At 41.0% G+C, this 17,485-nt stretch overlaps 1 protein-coding gene across 1 annotated transcript in view; it reads left to right on the plus strand.

Moving 5' to 3' along the window:
• The window catches only part of LOC140240550 (laminin subunit gamma-1-like), a 105,091-nt gene that overhangs the window by 77,082 nt on the left and 10,524 nt on the right, over positions 1 to 17,485 (plus strand). Inside the window, exons 5-22 of the mRNA XM_072320315.1 lie at positions 340 to 528; positions 2,720 to 2,837; positions 3,387 to 3,494; positions 4,261 to 4,397; positions 5,797 to 5,919; positions 6,927 to 7,116; positions 7,909 to 8,021; positions 8,599 to 8,829; positions 9,356 to 9,541; positions 10,307 to 10,436; positions 11,483 to 11,598; positions 12,121 to 12,411; positions 13,062 to 13,199; positions 13,419 to 13,610; positions 13,995 to 14,123; positions 15,451 to 15,631; positions 16,626 to 16,760; positions 17,006 to 17,180. Coding sequence (XP_072176416.1) covers positions 340 to 528; positions 2,720 to 2,837; positions 3,387 to 3,494; positions 4,261 to 4,397; positions 5,797 to 5,919; positions 6,927 to 7,116; positions 7,909 to 8,021; positions 8,599 to 8,829; positions 9,356 to 9,541; positions 10,307 to 10,436; positions 11,483 to 11,598; positions 12,121 to 12,411; positions 13,062 to 13,199; positions 13,419 to 13,610; positions 13,995 to 14,123; positions 15,451 to 15,631; positions 16,626 to 16,760; positions 17,006 to 17,180 — 2,882 coding nt within the window. The remainder of the gene's footprint in view (positions 1 to 339; positions 529 to 2,719; positions 2,838 to 3,386; positions 3,495 to 4,260; positions 4,398 to 5,796; positions 5,920 to 6,926; positions 7,117 to 7,908; positions 8,022 to 8,598; positions 8,830 to 9,355; positions 9,542 to 10,306; positions 10,437 to 11,482; positions 11,599 to 12,120; positions 12,412 to 13,061; positions 13,200 to 13,418; positions 13,611 to 13,994; positions 14,124 to 15,450; positions 15,632 to 16,625; positions 16,761 to 17,005; positions 17,181 to 17,485) is intronic.

Below are 17,485 nucleotides of genomic sequence, written 5' to 3' on the forward strand. Positions count from 1 at the left end.
TTTTTTTTAAATATAAAACTGTAACTCTCTTCTGTATTGTTGTGACACATTCTCTACATAATAACCCACTAGCTTTCCTATGTCTGAAAATGCAACCTCAACTTCTCCCAAACTGTTGGATCAAGCTCAATCAATATGCAATTCAAATTGGACTGGTCAAAATATGCCTTATGTTTATAGAGCACATATGAAAAACAAAATTTGTTCAGGTATTTCAACTTGCATGGTGATGGCTGAAGTTGCTTTAAAATTGTTGTCGGGTTTTTTTTTTTTCTGTAAATGTTTATGGCACCTGATTTCTAGCTTCAATTTTCTCTATCTTTTCTTGATTTCTTCCAGAGTGTAACTGCAATCTGCACTCAGACCGATGCTACTTTGACGAGGCTCTGTACAACACCACCGGGTCTGGCGGCCACTGCATTGACTGCCGAGATGACACCGCTGGTGTCAACTGTGAGCGTTGCCGTGACGACTACTACCGCACCTCGTCTCAAGCCAGATGCCAACCGTGCAACTGTGACCCAATAGGTACGCTGCAGTGTCTGAAATGTGACTTGATATGTTTGGAGCACAGTGGGTAAAGACTGAGGAAGCAGAATGGTTTAATAGGAGTTGTTATATTTATGTCCTGGATGGCAAGATCTTCAACATGAGATCCTAGATCTGTCTGTAGAGTTCCAAATTTAGTTATGTTTCATGTGGATATTGTTGGGCATCAGAACAAGAATTTACTGCTAAGTGGTAAAGGGCTAGAATCACATCCCAATGAAGAGTGGTGTTCTGTGTAAGCTTTGTGGCGTAATAGAATGTACAGTTCTGGTCCTGGTTGCCTGTTTACAGCTCTAAATCAATGTTTCTCATTGTACTTTAAAGACAAAGTTGCCATTTTGGGTCATTTTTCAGTCTATCTGTAAATATTTCATCACATAGTGAATGCCTAGAAGTTTCAGCAAACTTTCATGTCTTTTAAAATGCACTTCAGCCGGAAAGTGTGAAAATATATTTACTGATCAAAGCTTCTGTGTTTCTTTGTTATTTGTTTTAGGGGGAAGGGAGGGATTTAGTGATAGTCAGGGATAGAAGGTTAAGATTAGATTTCTATTATTAATTTTGTGCCAATGTGGACATTATTATTGAAGATTGGCAGGATGATTGAAGCATTTTCTGCAACCTCAAATTCCACTCCACTATTCATGTATATTGGAGTCAGCTTGTCCACACTGTATGGGACACTGACCTGTGTACAGCAGTCTCTATGTAACTTCTTTTGGCAGGCATGTACCTGGGTTCATTATTCTGCAGATTTAGAGGGATTTCATTCAAGTCCAGAGTGGACATGGGCTGTGGTTTTGTGAATCTATGCCAGAAGTGTGTTTCTGCTCACTCACATTTTTTTTTCCGAAATCAATTCAGAAGTGATGATGTACCTGGCTAAAAAATTTTCTCAAGTCTTCCCAAACACATGTCCTGCATGTGTGCTGTGGTATGCCTTTGTCCATGGCAGTAGTTGTAACTTTATAAAGGAGAAGGGGGAGCATTATGGCTTGTCATGATGGATACGACCCAAAATACTTTTTGTGGTGGATAGATAAATCTCACTAGTCTCGCGTAAATTAATTTCTTCTCCTCTCCTCTTTTTTTTTTTTTAAAGGAAATTAATGCAGATGAGTACATTGTAAATAAAATTTTCTGAAAAGTTCACAAGCTTCAATTATGTTGACCATTATGGTTGAAGAGTACTGTATAAGCTGTTGTTTTCGTGAGGGTTTAATTTTCACGCAAAAATGTCTCCATGCGCCCTGTTAATAGTGCATTAACATAAGCGACGGCGTCAATTCGCGAAAACAACATCTCGTGAAAATGTCTATGGCCTCGTCATTTGTGAAAATATCTGTACGTGAAAATAACAGCGTATACAGTAGTACTTCTAATATGTATCTGGTTTTATTTATTCATTCTTATTGTTAGTTATTTATTTATTTTTTTTGGGGGGGGTTGTCTTTGGTCCAGTATTTTGTAAGATTGCCATAGGCGTCGGTAGGTACTTGTAGTTTAAGGATTAAATTTGCATTGGAGAAGACATTTTGGCGATAAACATCTTTGGAATCTTCTTTTGTGTTGTCTGTTGGTCAAAGTGTGAGTGAGCTCTGTGCATAAGGGCTTGCAAGGTCTGAGCTTGCAAATACTTTTCCAAGTTGACGATGGATGATTAGCACCCACTTCCCCTGCTTCCACAGTTTGACCTCGTGGAGTGCACAGGAACGAATGCAGGAAGAAAGAAAGGGAGGTCGTAGATGGGATGATTTGTAAGAAATATTTAATCTAAAAATGGGAAACTGCGTCTAGTCTCCACACATCTATATTAGATTTGTGTGTTTTGGAAAGACATTGACTCATAATGTGAGGTACAGTAATTGTTGTTTCCATAGCAACAACCAAAATGCTCACAAGTGATTGGTTGCTGCCAGGTGGCTGCCATCATGGCTGCATTACAATCCAGGAAAGTAGCCGTTTGAAATGAGAATCATTTGTCCAAGTAGCTGGCCAGTGCGTCTATTTAAGCCATCCCCCTCTCCCTCTCCTCCCCCTCTCCCTCCCTCCACCCCCCCCCCCTCCCACATTAGCAGTGGGGTTAAGAAATTATTCATCAGTGTTAAGGGGATACTTTGCAAGCTGTCTCTCTCAAATGTTCTGGTTGCTTTCCATCCTTGCTCCTCAGGATCTCTGAGCCAGCAGTGCAATGACCAGGGCCGCTGCCAGTGTAAGGTGGGCGTGGGAGGCGACAAGTGCACCCAGTGTCTGCCCAACTTCTACAACTTCGGAGAAGGAGGTTGCAGGTAAGTGTCCCTGTTCCATGCTGTTAATTGTGATACACTTGTGATTCTCTCTTCTTTTGCTGTTCATGATGAAGAGAATTATAATGACAAATGATATTGCGATTGTTATCATGATAAGGATTGTTATCGTTGTCATTATCATCATAGTTCTTATTACTCTTCACAGTGTTGGGAAGATACTTTTGATCATGGCCTGAAGTGGCCTTCAGTAAATACAATATTTGTTTTGTTGATGCTTTTTTTTTTGCAAAGAAAGGGAAAAATGGATCATTGATAGAGTAGTTTAAAAGTTATTTTCATGCTCAGATATTTTTGCGAATGAAGAGGTCACATAAAGTTTTGTGAGTTGTTGTTTTCGCATTTTGACCTAGCTATCATAAGTGCACTACACTATACATCATGTACATGCCAATATTTTCATGTGCTGTTAGATTTGCAACCCAACAGTGATTTGTGAAACTCAAGAAAATTACAGTAACTGGTATCATGGATGTTACTGGGAAATATTTGAAACCCTCTGATCTCGACTGACCACGCTTCTTTTTGCAGGAGCTGTGAGTGCATGAGGGCGGGCAGCATCGATAACAACCCGACTTGCGACGAGAGGACTGGACTGTGTAACTGCAAACTGCACGTTGAGGGGCGGGACTGTGAGAGGTGAGCGGTGCTACAGCTCCTTGATTTCTCCACCTTACATAGTGATTACCTGTGAAAACCAAAGCCATCTCTCAGATACTGCAGGTGTCCCTTACTGTGCTTTGTTCGCCACATGGCGAGTGCTAGAGTGCTTCCTTCACCGACTGGTGCAGATGTCTGGAAACTTATTGGCACTGAATAGAGATTACTTTAATATTACTCTCCATCATTCCTATTGCGTCACTGTGGCCTTCCTGTTGTACTGAGAGGCATTGCTATACCTGACTGGGTTTGTTACACTTACAACTAGGTTGAGTTTGGAATTACTGAATACTGATGAAAGAACTTGGCAGGTTAAGCTACATGGTTAGTGCCTGAGTACATAAAGGGTCAAATATGTGACTCATGATTCGCAAAACTGATAGAAATTATGATATATATCTAGTGATATGACTAAACTGAACGTCAAAATATCTCTCTGTGTGTTGGTAAGGACAAGGTCACCCAAATAGCACTAAATACTAAAATCATAATTGTCTTTACTCCTTTTTTATTGCTTTTTGCTTATGATGACTTTAAGATTAATGTAGTGTAAGTGTTGAAATCAATATAGTTGCATTTTATTGATAAAAGGTTTTCTTTTTGATGTACATGTACATTGTATGTTTAGCAAATTGCTTGAACAGTTCTTAATTTGCTTACTACCAGAGTGGTGTTGCATACTCACTATACAAGTCGTGCATTTCAGACAATAAAAAGTTGATTTTTTGGTTCTTTTCCCCAACAGGTGCAAGACATCATATTTCAACTTGCAGGAGTCGGACCAATATGGTTGCCTGCCCTGCTTCTGCCATGGACATTCCGATACTTGCACATCAGCTCCAGGATACGAAGTGATCTTCATCGAGTCAGACTTTGACTTAGGTGTGTTGGGGATTTTATTGGATGGAGACATAGATGAATAGATTGTTGGATGGATAAATTGATAGATTGATGAATGGATAAATTGATAGATTGATAAATGGATAGATTTATGAATGGATAAATGGATAGATGGATGAGTGAAGAGATTGATGGATGAATGGATACCATTTTAGATGTATGGATAAAATTATGAATGAATGAATGGATAGATGGATGGATGGATTGATAGGATAAATAGATGGATGGATTGATAGGTGAATGGATAGATTGATAGGTGAATGGATAGATAGATGGATGAATGGATAGATGGATGGGTGGCTGGATGCCTAGATTAATTGAAAAATAGATGACATATTGTTAGATGGATAAATGTATTCATTCATGCATAGAGGGATGGATTAATGGATAGATGGATGAGATGGATGCATGTATAGACTAGGGATAGATGGATGGCTAGACGGATATTTTCTGGAATGGATGAGTGGATAGATGGATGAGATGGATGAGTGGATAGATGGATGAGATGGATGCATGTATAGACTAGGGATAGATGGATGGCTAGACGGATATTTTCTGGAATGGATGAGTGGATAGATGGATGAGATGGATGAGTGGATGGATGGATGAGATGGATGCATGTATAGACTAGGGATAGATGGATGGCTAGACGGATATTTTCTGGAATGGATGAATGGATAGATGGATGGATGGATGGATCATTTAGTTGTGGACAGAAGACATAATTACAGTGGGCTCAGAATCATGCATCTGTACCAGAGTGAAAATGTCATTAACTACATGATAGTATTAGGCTTCTGATGCTAAGTTCATCAGAATTCGGCACATGGCTGCTCAGTTCTCAGATCCTTCAGTAGATATTTGTGTGTTTTATGTCAAATTCATATGAAATCAAGAAACATGTGTGTACTGCTTTTATAATCACAGAATCTGATAACAAGTTATATTCATGAATAAATTTGACAAGGAACTATGAGTTGATGATTCTCAATCAAAAATAAACAAACAAATAGTTTGGTCATTTAGTTATCAAAATTGGTTCTTCAAACACAGTACCTCACCAGAGCACACATGACAGGCTTGTTGTTAATATATTTTCTGCAACAGGAAACTGAAAGCTACGGGTTGTAAGGTATGAAGTATTTGATGTTGTTTTTTTTTTTGTCTCAGTTATTTTTCAGCATCGCATACACATGGTGTAAGTGCAATCCTTTTTCCTGACAAGTGTGCTCAAAAGTCAACATTTGTGTTTTTGTTTCCTTGTTTGCTTTCTTGTTCTTTCCGTAGTGGTTTCAAAGTCTTTACAAAAGCATTTAGGATAATCATTGTCATATTCTGATCTTTTGTTCTTATTGATTTTTTCTTTCCCATTATTTTCCAGGCATGGATGGCTGGAAGGCCCAGACCTTGGACGGAGAGGATGAGGTCCTAGTATACAACGCTATCACCAAGGAGGTGGGAGTGGCCAGTGTTGACAGCCGGCCGATTTACTTTGTCGCTCCAGGTAAGATTTACGTGAATTTTGGGTGGACACAAGGGGGAAATAAACATTTTTTATACCTTCCATTGGGATGTGCAAACAGGATTTAAACAAACTGTGCATGGATCACTCTCAAAGACAGGGCACCCACAAAGGCTGCAACTGCACTTACGTTTGAATCTCAAGATTGTGCAGCAGCATGGCCAATCCGTGGTGGATTCAGATAGTCGTAAAGGTAACAAATGTGAACATATTAGGCTTGTTCCAAATGTATTTGCAGGGTGGGGTGCGCCAAATTTTGAAATCTTTTTTTTTTTCAGTATTGAATAGAAGCTGCCTAATCTGTATTTAACATTGCCTTTAAAGAATCATCCCTGTGGGGAAGAAGATCCTGATTTATTCAAATAGTACACATCTCACATAAAGGTTTCGTAGCAGAGCCCCAGAGGTCCAAGGCACTGTGATGAAGATATATCCAGATCAAGTCATGTCCTGTAGTTAGAGATCAAACGTAGACATATTGTACTAGAAATAGGATAGACACCAAACTTGCTATTGGCAGTTCAAGGCACAGGTTCTTTGATCTTGCAGGGAAAGATTTTGCCCTTTGATAATTTTCCCCCTCTAAATGGTCGATCAAATTAAGGGGAAATCATTCTTAAAGTGAATGGAGAATGCAGACTTTTATGCAGAAGATACAGATATTTTCCCTTGGTAGCCATGAGCCTGGGATGCTGAGGGCACAAACATCTCACATGTCAACCATCCACCCATCTTTAGTAGTGTAAATGTATTGTAATATTGTATGTATATACTGTGATAGGTTAAGAATAATGATTATTTAAAGGGCCCTGAAGAAGACAATATATTTCAGGACTCCACAGGAAACAGTGCATCAATTTTTAATTTGACTTTAATATCATGTGACCATGAAGCACATAGCTTAAGCCGAACTGCAAGTCCCCTAATTGGTTTTGACTTCATGCTGTATCCTGTTCTGCGCTTTGTCCTTTTCCCCCTCCCCAACACAGAAAAATATCTAGGCAACAAGCTCTTCAGCTATGGACAGGAGCTCAGCTTCGAAATGAGGCTGGGCAACGATAACGTCGCTCACACAGTGGCCGACCTGATCTTGGAGGGAGACGGGAGGCAGATCTCCGCACCGCTGCTCGCCCAGAACAACGAGGCACCGGGGATCTACCCCCGGAGATACACCTTCAAGTAAGTCCACTGGGGAGCCCCCAAATAATTCTTCTGCAAATGTGTGAAGACAGTGCACATTACCTAATAGTACTTCATGTTAAAGTTGTCAGCTAAAGTTTAACATTGAGCAAATGATAGAGTAGTGACTTCATCTCAGTTAGACCCAGTGTGAGAAAAGTTTGAAATGGTAAAGTTTTCCATGTTTCCACAAAGTGATGCTTCAGAATCAGATGTGAGATGAAGGGATGATGTCATAACAATCCACTCTCCCATTGATATGCACAGTATATCTCTTGTGATTTTTTCTTCTTTTTTTATCTTTATTTTTTTGGAAATGATAATCAAGTGCAATAGAGGAACATCCTTAGGATATGTGACAAATAATCGCTTTTTTTAAGGCATGAGAATTGTAATTGTGAAATCTTACGATATATATTCTTTTCTCTGACCAATGGGATACTTCAAAGTAATTGACATCATCGCCTTCTTACTACTTGCATATGTAATGATATACACTGTACATCCCTCATTACTATTCAATTTCATTTTATTGGATAAAAGGCAAGTTTAACATGATGTGGAATTTTGCTTGATAAGTCATTTAGCAATTCATAGCTGTGTACAAGATATATGTATGCACTTTGTAACGTGACTGTATTCAACAGTGTCATTCAAAGAGAAAGAAAGAATTGAGTGATGTAGAAGTGAAAGGAAGGAGATGTGCCACACACACAGTGGCAGTACGCTCAACAAAAGGGTAAAAGTAGTAATTTGACACTACCCTTTCCCTCTCCTCTTCTTCTGCCTCAGACTCAGGGCAGAGCAAGAGATGGGATGGACCCAGGTTCCGACGGCGTTCGACTTCCAGCGTCTGCTGGCCAACCTGACGGCCATCAAGATCCGAGCCACGTACTCCGATGGAGGTTGGTACTTGACTTGGAAAACCTTTGACACATGTTATTCTGTTAAATTTCCTCAATTTTGTTACGTTTTCCACTGGATGTTGATTTTCACAAAATGTCTGTGTGTCCTCTCTAGCTCAAGATATAAGATATTGAATACATACCTGGCATATTGCATTTGATACATTTCCAATCGGGAATATAATGTCATGTCATTGCATAAGGTCTTGTAATTGAATACCAGTAGTAAATTACAGGAGTACAAGTTGTAATTAATTTGCATTCCGAAAAAAAAAAAAAAAAGAACAAGGAAGAAAAAAAAAAAGTAGCAGTAACTGTAAGATAAGCCATATGATTTGTGCAGGGAAAGACACAATTGATCTCAATGAATTTAACCCCCCTTGCTTACTATGAAAATAACAATGCATGAAGGATCACATGAATGAATGGGCTACCTTGTGTAAGCAAATGTAAACACCAGGTTTGTTTAAGAATCCTCCACCCCACCCCCTCCCCCCCCCCCCCCCCCCGAAGAAAAAAAAAGTTCGGAGGAAATAAAAAAAACTCCTGTATGACATCAACTTCAATTTGCCTCCAGGTCAAGGCCATCTGGACGATGTGAGACTGGTCAGCGCCCAGCGGTCAGTTGGCCCTCAGGGCAACCGCGCCAACTTTGTGGAGCTCTGCCGCTGCCCCGAGGGCTACGTGGGCCAGTTCTGCGAATCCTGCGCCGCCGGCTTCCGCCGCGACCCCTCAGGCAGCGGGCCGTACACACGCTGCATCCCATGCCAGTGTAACAACCATGCTGATTACTGTGATGTGGAGACAGGTATCGTCTCGAAATTTTGACACATTTTTGCCCTTGGGTTGATGCTGTGTCATTGTTCAAATTCATGAATTCACATGTCAAGTTGTTTCGTATTGCAGGTGATTGCCAAATTTGCACTACATCAACATAATAAAGCTCTGATTATTCAGTGTTTTAATTGTAGCCATGATGAAACATTGTGGGCATACATACTCGGGTTGGACTCCATACAATGATCTCCTAATTTCCAGACAGGTATCATATCCACTAGACTACTGAGCTTATGCCGGTTCTTCTCCCTCATAGTAGCATGTACTTTGTATTTATTCAAATTAATGAATTTTTGCATGTTCTTCAGAGCAAACTTAGAGGCATCTCTCCTCATGAACCCCTTATGTGAAGTTGTGAGTTGATGTGCAGCTGGGAGGAAAAAAAATGTAACTACAAAAGAAAATAGTTGATTTACTGTTGCATAATTCTCCCAAGATTCTATAGATGAAATTCTATTCCAAGATTCTAATCTACCTGTTCATCCTTCCTTCCTCAGGCGAGTGCATTTGCAACCACAACACCAGGGGAAACAACTGCGAGTTCTGCGAGAGGGGTTTCTATGGCAACGCCCTCCAGGGCACAGAGAATGACTGCCAGCCATGCCCATGCCCGGGAGGCACGGAATGCATCCTTGATGCCTTCGACGAGGTCGTCTGCACTGAATGTCCCGAGGGCTACGTCGGTGAGTGTGGGGGGAAAACAGCAAACTGAGAAATTTAGAGTTGTTTAAATCTGATGCATCCCTCCCGGGAGTAAGTCAGTGCTGAAATGATATCAGACCAATCTAGGGTCCTCCTCACTGTGACTAAGTTGGCAATATTTGATTCAAGTATGGGTCTCCTATTACAAGTTATAAATATAAATATAAATATTGATATTATTTATATTGATACAGTGGACTCCCGTTATAATGAAGTCCTCAGGACCGGCAGTTTTCTTTCGTTATATCGGAATTTCGTTACAACCGAACAAATAAACAATAGAAACACATAGAGTGGATGACATTGCAGCCCAAATTTTTACTTCGTTATAACCGGAATTTCGTTAAAACCGTGTTCGTTATAACGGGAGTGCACTGTAGTTTATTTTTTGTACACCACCAAAAAAAAATAAGCTGCCTAAAACAACTTGTCCAATTGTGGCAAGCCAGTGGAGTAAAATTTATTCAAAAGGGGCCTAAGCTTTTGATCCTAGCAGTCTTCTAAGCTTCAAATGCTTTGAGAGCTCTGGCCCCCTTTTGACTCTGTTTTTTATTTTTTCCTTTTTACATAAACACAAATGCAGCAAAGTTTAGAGTACAACTGGTGACATCACGATTATCAAAGTTTGCTAATTGACTTGTAGTTGTGAGAATACAACAAATGATGCAAAAAAGACACCTGCATGCTATCAATGGTCAGTGCAGTAGTCATCACCTCAACGCACTAAATGACCATCTCTTTGACAGGTAACCGTTGTGAGTACTGTGCTGATGGTTTCTTTGGTGACCCCACTGGCATCAGGGGAGAGAGGCGGGCCTGCGGACGGTGCTACTGCAACAACAACATTGACCCCAACGCCGTTGGCAACTGCGACAGGTAAGAGGTCGAGTGTGTAGGAAGTGTAGTGGCATAATCTGTGGTACTAAAACCTGTGTCTGCTTATATTTTAGATCTACCAAGTCTCTTTGATTCAGCGGGAGGCTCACTGAAAATCAAAATGTCTCCACAGTGTCCTTACAATGGAATACAGTTGCCTCCCTGATTGTTTGATTTCATTGATTGAATGGTATAGATTTATTCATCAATTTCAGAATATACAATGTCAAACAGGTACGCACCAATTGCTAATTAGATTACATAGCATCCATTTTGCAGCCAGAGGCTGAATTGCAAGTGTTAATGTACACCGATCCATAGCATAAAACAATCCCGAGAATGATACATAGAAAAGAATAGTAAAATAGATGAAAGGCAAAGACAAAGTAAGTTACTACTGCTGAAAATATAGAGAAGTTCAAGTTTATGGGTATATCATGACTATGTGTTTGTATTGGGAATAATTCAAAAATACTAATATAACAAGGTACGGAGTAAAATATGATACTGGAATAAATCAATTTGAGATGTGAATTTTCAGATGTGAATATTTGCAGTCCATATATTTCACCTCCTCTCTTGTTAAAGTTATCCCTTTGTCTACAATTTCCTCTAGGTGATATTTTTTTTTTCCTTTCATCACACCATGTGATTCTGCATCTTTTTGGTCAGACTTCATTTGTTTTTCCTCCGTTCTACTTTCCCTCTCTCTATCTCACCCTTCAGTCTGTTTTCCTCTGTACTCTCCTCTTCCTCTCAATATGCAAAGCATTATACACTGAGTAACGACAAAAATAATGGTGATGATGAAGATGCTAAATAATGATAATACTGGTAATATTGAAGAATTATTATATTGATTTGAATCAGAACAAATAGTTGATGACCAGAGGTGAAAAAAATTGATGAGTGAGCCTTTTTAATAATGGAAATCAGGTTTTGTTTTTCTTCCCTTCCTTGCAAATGTGATATGAAATGGTTGAAAAAATATGATTTTTTTTTTTCCTCCTTTAAATTCCTTTCTCCACCATTGTCTTTGCACCAAGATTTACTGGCGAGTGCCTCAAGTGTGTTTTCAATACGGGCGGCCCCAACTGTGAATACTGCCTGCCAGGTTTCTATGGCAACGCGCTTGGAGTACCCAAGGGAGAACAATGTCAACGTGAGTATGGGGCCACCACCTTTTTTCCTCTCTGCAGGTATTGATAGCGACATGTTCAGTCGAACGCCCTACAGACTGTCTTCACACCCATGGGCATGGTATTACTGTATCCAACCCTCATTTAAATTTTCTACCCTTGATACACCTGTAGATCATACGGTTGTCAATGCATGTCTTCATTTTTTTTTGTTTGTTTGTTTGTTTGTTTTCTTTTTAATAGATAATAGGCCTTCATACACTATGAAACAAGGGATATTGGATGATGTAGCTGATATTTAACCGTTCTTGTGATGTATTTGGTTTGTGCATACACTTGACTGCTGGGACTTATTTGCAGACCCAAATATCAGGTATAACTTTTGAACAGTTTAAGATCTATTGGTCTACAATTGTGGAAAAGGAAATGAGGCAGTATGTGTAACCAGACTTGCAGAAGTGCAGATCAGCACTTAGCCAGAAAAAGTTTAGTGTGTTTGGGATGACCTCCTATAAAATCTTGCCCTTCCATTCATGCCTCTGCAGCATGCGGCTGCTACAGCCCAGGATCAAGGAGCTTTGAGTGTTCCCAGGATTCCGGCCAGTGTCAATGTCTTCCCAACGTGCAGGGGCGCGACTGCAGCGAGTGCTACCCCGGCTACTGGAACATTGACAGTGGGCGGGGCTGCGAGGCCTGCTCCTGCGACAACGTCGGCTCCACCTCGCCGCAGTGCGACATCGGCACCGGACAGTGTCCCTGCAAGCCCGGCGTGACCGGCCTGAGGTGTGACCAGTGCGAATATGACCACTACGACTTCTCACTGTCGGGATGTACTCGTAAGTTTTCACACCTCTTCACGTCGTAATACTTTGATGCCTTTGATACACCTGTAGAATACATGATAGCGACCAGATATATTATTAGGACCCTGTTACATGAAGAGTTTTTAAATGAATGGATTATTGCAGTGACTGTAACAGTGACTGAAATACCTACATGTCATGCCAGGATGACTGCAGCTATTGTAAACTGTAATGAATGTTAATGCTAATGCAAGACAAGATGTGAATCCCTTTACCTACTTTTATTTTATATGTGAAGTTATGAGAGATACAAGTGGAGAAAGAGAGGAAATGTGATGGATGTATATCCTGGAAGACAAATGACGAAAGAAAAAAAGCTTTGATCTGTGATCAAATTTTCCCCATTGTTTCAGTGGGAATAAGTGCATTTGGAGTAGCAAGCAAAACATCAATCTCATGTCTAAAAATATTTGTCAAATAAAGAAATCGTATTAAGATTTGCAAAGTTCGAATGGCATTTTGTTACTGCCCATAAACTACATGTACACAGTCCTGAAAAGGCCAACTAAAATAGAAAATCAAGGGAATGACCACAGAGTTGGAGACAGAACGAGAAAGTACTTTTGTCTCCGGCAAACTGTAGGGATGGGGTGTAAATCTCTTGTCTTGTTGCCTTTCGACAGCGTGTGAGTGTAACCCTCAGGGATCCCTGTACGCCAACTGCACATCAAGGGGTATTTGTGATTGCCAGCCAGGAGTCATCGGCGACAAGTGCGACTCATGCGAGGAGAACTTCTACAACATCGCTCTTGGCTGCATTGGTAAGTTCTCCCTTGATGAGAGAATATTATGCTTGCAAAATGTATGAGGTACACAGTATTGACAGATTGGAAATGTTCACATGCAGCAGTCTTGTAATAAATTGTTACCAGGGTCATATGAAACATGTTTTGAAGCTGGAGTGATACAACATCTTAATGGTAATTCAGTCCGTTTTGTCATTTTTCATGTGTGTGTGTGCCTTCATTGTTCTCCTTCAGCATGCCCCGTGTGCTACAACTTGGTGCGGGACAAGGTCGGCGACCACCGCCAGAACCTGGCTGACCTGGCCGACAAAATCCAGCAGTTCATGACCAATCCCAAGGTGGTCAACGACGAGGACTTCGAACGTCAGCTGAATGAGCTGGAAAGGATTCTGAATGCGACGATCGATGAGGCCCTCGTGGCATCTGGTAAGGGATGAGAATTACATGCTTCCGAGGACGTTCCTTATATTGCCACCAGTTGATGTAGTTACTTGCCTACTACGTGTATGTGCTATGTCCTATTTACTAAGATATTTGTGTGCAATTTTCACATTTAGTGTAGCTTTAAGCATCGATGTGCTTCTATTGTTATATCAGTGAAACAAGTTTGCTGTTTACAGTAACAATAAAAGACCAAGATTTTATGTTCATCAATTGGTCGGGCTCATGTACAGTATGTCCATTTATGAGCCCTGTGCTTTTTTATATGCCACGCAGATATTTCTGTGCTGGGTGAAGAAGGCAAAGAATGATTATGCGTGGTCAGCATGTAATGAAACCTATTTGGTCACCCTGTCGTTTTGTCCACAGCTGATGACCAGAATCTGGCCACCTATCTCCAGTCCATCAAGGACAGCTTGGATGACCTGAGGGAGCGGCTCGGCCGTATCGGGGCCACCATCAACCAGGCCAACGGTTCCACAGAGGCAGCCAAGGAAGGTAAGAGAGAGACCTTCTTGCTTGGTTTATATATATCTCTCTGTCTTTGCATCTGTCTTATTGAGGTATCAGAGGCGTTACGTCCTTGAATAATTCTCCCTGTTTGTGTTGTCTCCAAAGAGATTTTTCTCCTCACGCATACTAGAGGCTGCCATGTTACCCACTTACATGAAGTAATGGTAGACTTTGCACGTTCAAGCGACATTTTTACAGCACACATTTGTGACCCTGCATCACAAGACAAACAAAAATTCGCCAGACATGGATTTTTAGTTGACGGCTTATTCTGAAAGAGTAGACTCTAAGCTTTAAAATGATGTATAACTCAATTCAAATGGACTCCCCTAACCTATCTAAATACTAGGAAGAAAGCACATACTCTGGAAATATGTGAACTGAGAAAAGAGGCTCTGGAGTACAGGGTCTATTCAAGCATTTAATTTCTACCAAGCCACGCTAGTTGTGCAATGAAAGGGACAAAACACAGGATGTAAACCACTGGAGCAACAACAATGAAGGGATTATCAGATTAAGCTGAAATTAAGCATGTTCTATTAACACATTCTGTCCATGATCAATGCCAACTTTCAAAGCAGTAGAGTTATCTTTTCAAAAGTTATTAGACTTGAAAGTGGAGAGTGTGTAAAGGATTTCAAGAAATGAAAAGAGGACTGTCAGATATACCTGATCATTCTATTCTCCCCCCCCCCAAAAAAAAAGGGTTGTAGAAAAACTGCTGAAAACACACTTTCCCATTCATGTTATGATCCCAAACTAAAGAAGAATGTAGAAGAAGGATAGCACTTTCAGAAAATATGAAGAACTCAAGATTGACTCGGTTGACCCATTTCATCTTTTTTTGTGTCCTCACGTAAAATCAAGGGGTGGGACTTTTTGTTTGTTTTGTGATGCACGGTCACATTTGAACGCTTATGCAGGTACGTTCTTCTTGATTTGGTTGCTCTTCGGTTGCTAGTATGCTAGCGTGTTAGCACAAGGGGTGAGCCTACCACCTCACGTCTTCCTGCGCTCCCTTGGGCTCACGTAGCAATTGTACAGGGCGTATGAATACTTTGCACTCTAGTACCTGCTCATTATAAGCTGTTTGGTGTCTTCCTCTTCCTTTTTCCATCTAAATTTCTTCATATTCCTTTGGTACTCTGCAGTCATTGACCAGGTTGTTCATTGTGTTCATTCTCTGCAAGAGTCCTATATTGTGTTTAGGAAGTACCTTCATTTAAAAACCTACACGAGATGAAAAGAAATCAAACAATGTTTCTTTGTTCAATCTATCCATTGTTTTTGGTTATCCATGTTCTTCCGGCAGATGTCGCCGAATCAAATGCCATCATCGAGCGTCTCAAGCGGCTGCTGCCCGATGCCCAGACCCTTCTGGACGAGCAGGGATGGGCCGAGCTTGACCGTCTCAACACCCTGTCCAGGAACATGTCGGACCAGGAGCGGCTCATGTTGCAGCTGGCCCAAGAGGCACGACAGCTGGCCGATGGGTAAGGAGGAGACACACCCACTTTCTCTTCTTACTGTAGCTCGCCTGAGCCAAGAGCACTGATGGCTCAAGTTGGGATCCAGTTTACACATATTTATTTTCTTGAGATTGTGTGGTCAAATTTTTACCAAATTTTCACTCGTACAATAGATTATATATTTCTACAAATTAGCACCTTGCCCCACTTAGGGGCCCACTAGAGGCCTAGAACCCTCAAATTAAGAGAATCTTAAAATAAGTTGTCTGCTAGGAATATTTTGAGTAATTTTGATCCGATACAATAGTTAATGTACTTTTTTGTTGTTGTTTCTTTTTTAATGGCAGATTCAGGGATTGCCCCCTTGTGGCTAGGACCAAATTTGGGGACCAGAGTTCACATTTTGATCTTCTTTTGGAAAATATATGGGCAAATTTTGTGTAGCATTGGCAAGATATTATTGCCAGTATGCAGATGGTCTGTACATGTCCTCCTGGAGGTCCCCAAAGCTGCCATAGCTTGTCATAGTTTGTTCTATTCTGTTTGAGTAATAGTCTGCAAGAATGTGAGGAAGGTGAACTTGCAATACTCGGGTAAAGCGTTAGACCCCAGGACTCTTTCCCCCCCCCCCCCCCCCCCCAGCCTTGCTCTGTGGCTACAAGGCTAACCAGGACTGATTTTCTAACACCCATTTACAAGTCAAAGATTATGAAAAAAGAAAATCATGTCTAGGAATGGCAATTCTTCCATGGTATCAGTCATTTAATGATACTTCACATTACCTGTAGATCACACATTCAAATCATGACAACATAAAGGCAGAGTTGGTTTCTCCTGTGATGTAGTTAGCATGCATCGAGTTCAACTCACATTGAGCAGATATAGAGGTCTTGTTTGTGACCCAAATAGTTTTTGTCATCAAGAGTTCTGTAATATCCTTTAAATATGCAGCTGCCCGTGACTTTTTGAAATGTTGTGGCCTGTGTGACATCAGAAATATACAATTCTTCCCATACAGGCACACTGCTGCGTCTGCAGGAATTGAAAAGACCGCCAATGATGCCCTCGAGCTTGCCTACGAGGCCCTGAGGAAAGTCCAGAACAGCAGCAACGGGCAGGACCTAGAGGAGCAGGTCACAGCCGTGGAAGACAGGTTTGTTGGTTGCCATAGATACCCAGTGGTAGACAAACAACGATGCTGATAGTGATTTACCGGTGTCTACACAGCAATTCACAAGATTCACTTGTCAAATGTAGTTTAATATATATGTTTGTATTAACTTGAATGTTTGCAATATTGGATGAGAACCTCAGGTATCATTTGATTCAGACAGTAGCATCCTCCTACGTATGACTCCAAATCTTCCTCCTCCTCCTGTTCTCCCTTCCAAACGACAGATTCCGTGAGGCCCAAGACCTCTTCAACCAGGTGGCGAATACAGCGAATGACTGCCAGCAGCGTGCCCAGGAGGCCGCAGAGGAGGCCCTCAAGCTGCTCACCAAGGCCAACATGCCCATCCCGCCCATCGACATCAACTCCCTCCTGGATGCTGCCAATGATCTCAGCATCAGGGTGAGTGTCACTTGCCTAGTTGGTTGCCATAACAACAACATTGAAAAAAAAAATCAATGCTGGTTGTCGCAGGTCTGATCCATAAACTGCTTTCCATGATGACACCAATTAAAGTCAATCCAAGTCAGACAGAGAGGTCCCGATTTTTATGCTAGGATTGCAATAGAATTGTACGCTTTCCTCCTACACCCCAGTTGTGTCAAGGGAAATGTGTGCAGTGGCATGCAGTATCCATCTGCTGTATGAATTCCAAATTTAAAAAAAAAACACACAAACAAACAAACAAATGGAAAAAAACCCAATGA

This window comes from Diadema setosum, chromosome 17 (assembly GCF_964275005.1).
Source record: "Diadema setosum chromosome 17, eeDiaSeto1, whole genome shotgun sequence".
Lineage (NCBI taxonomy): Eukaryota > Metazoa > Echinodermata > Echinoidea > Diadematoida > Diadematidae > Diadema > Diadema setosum.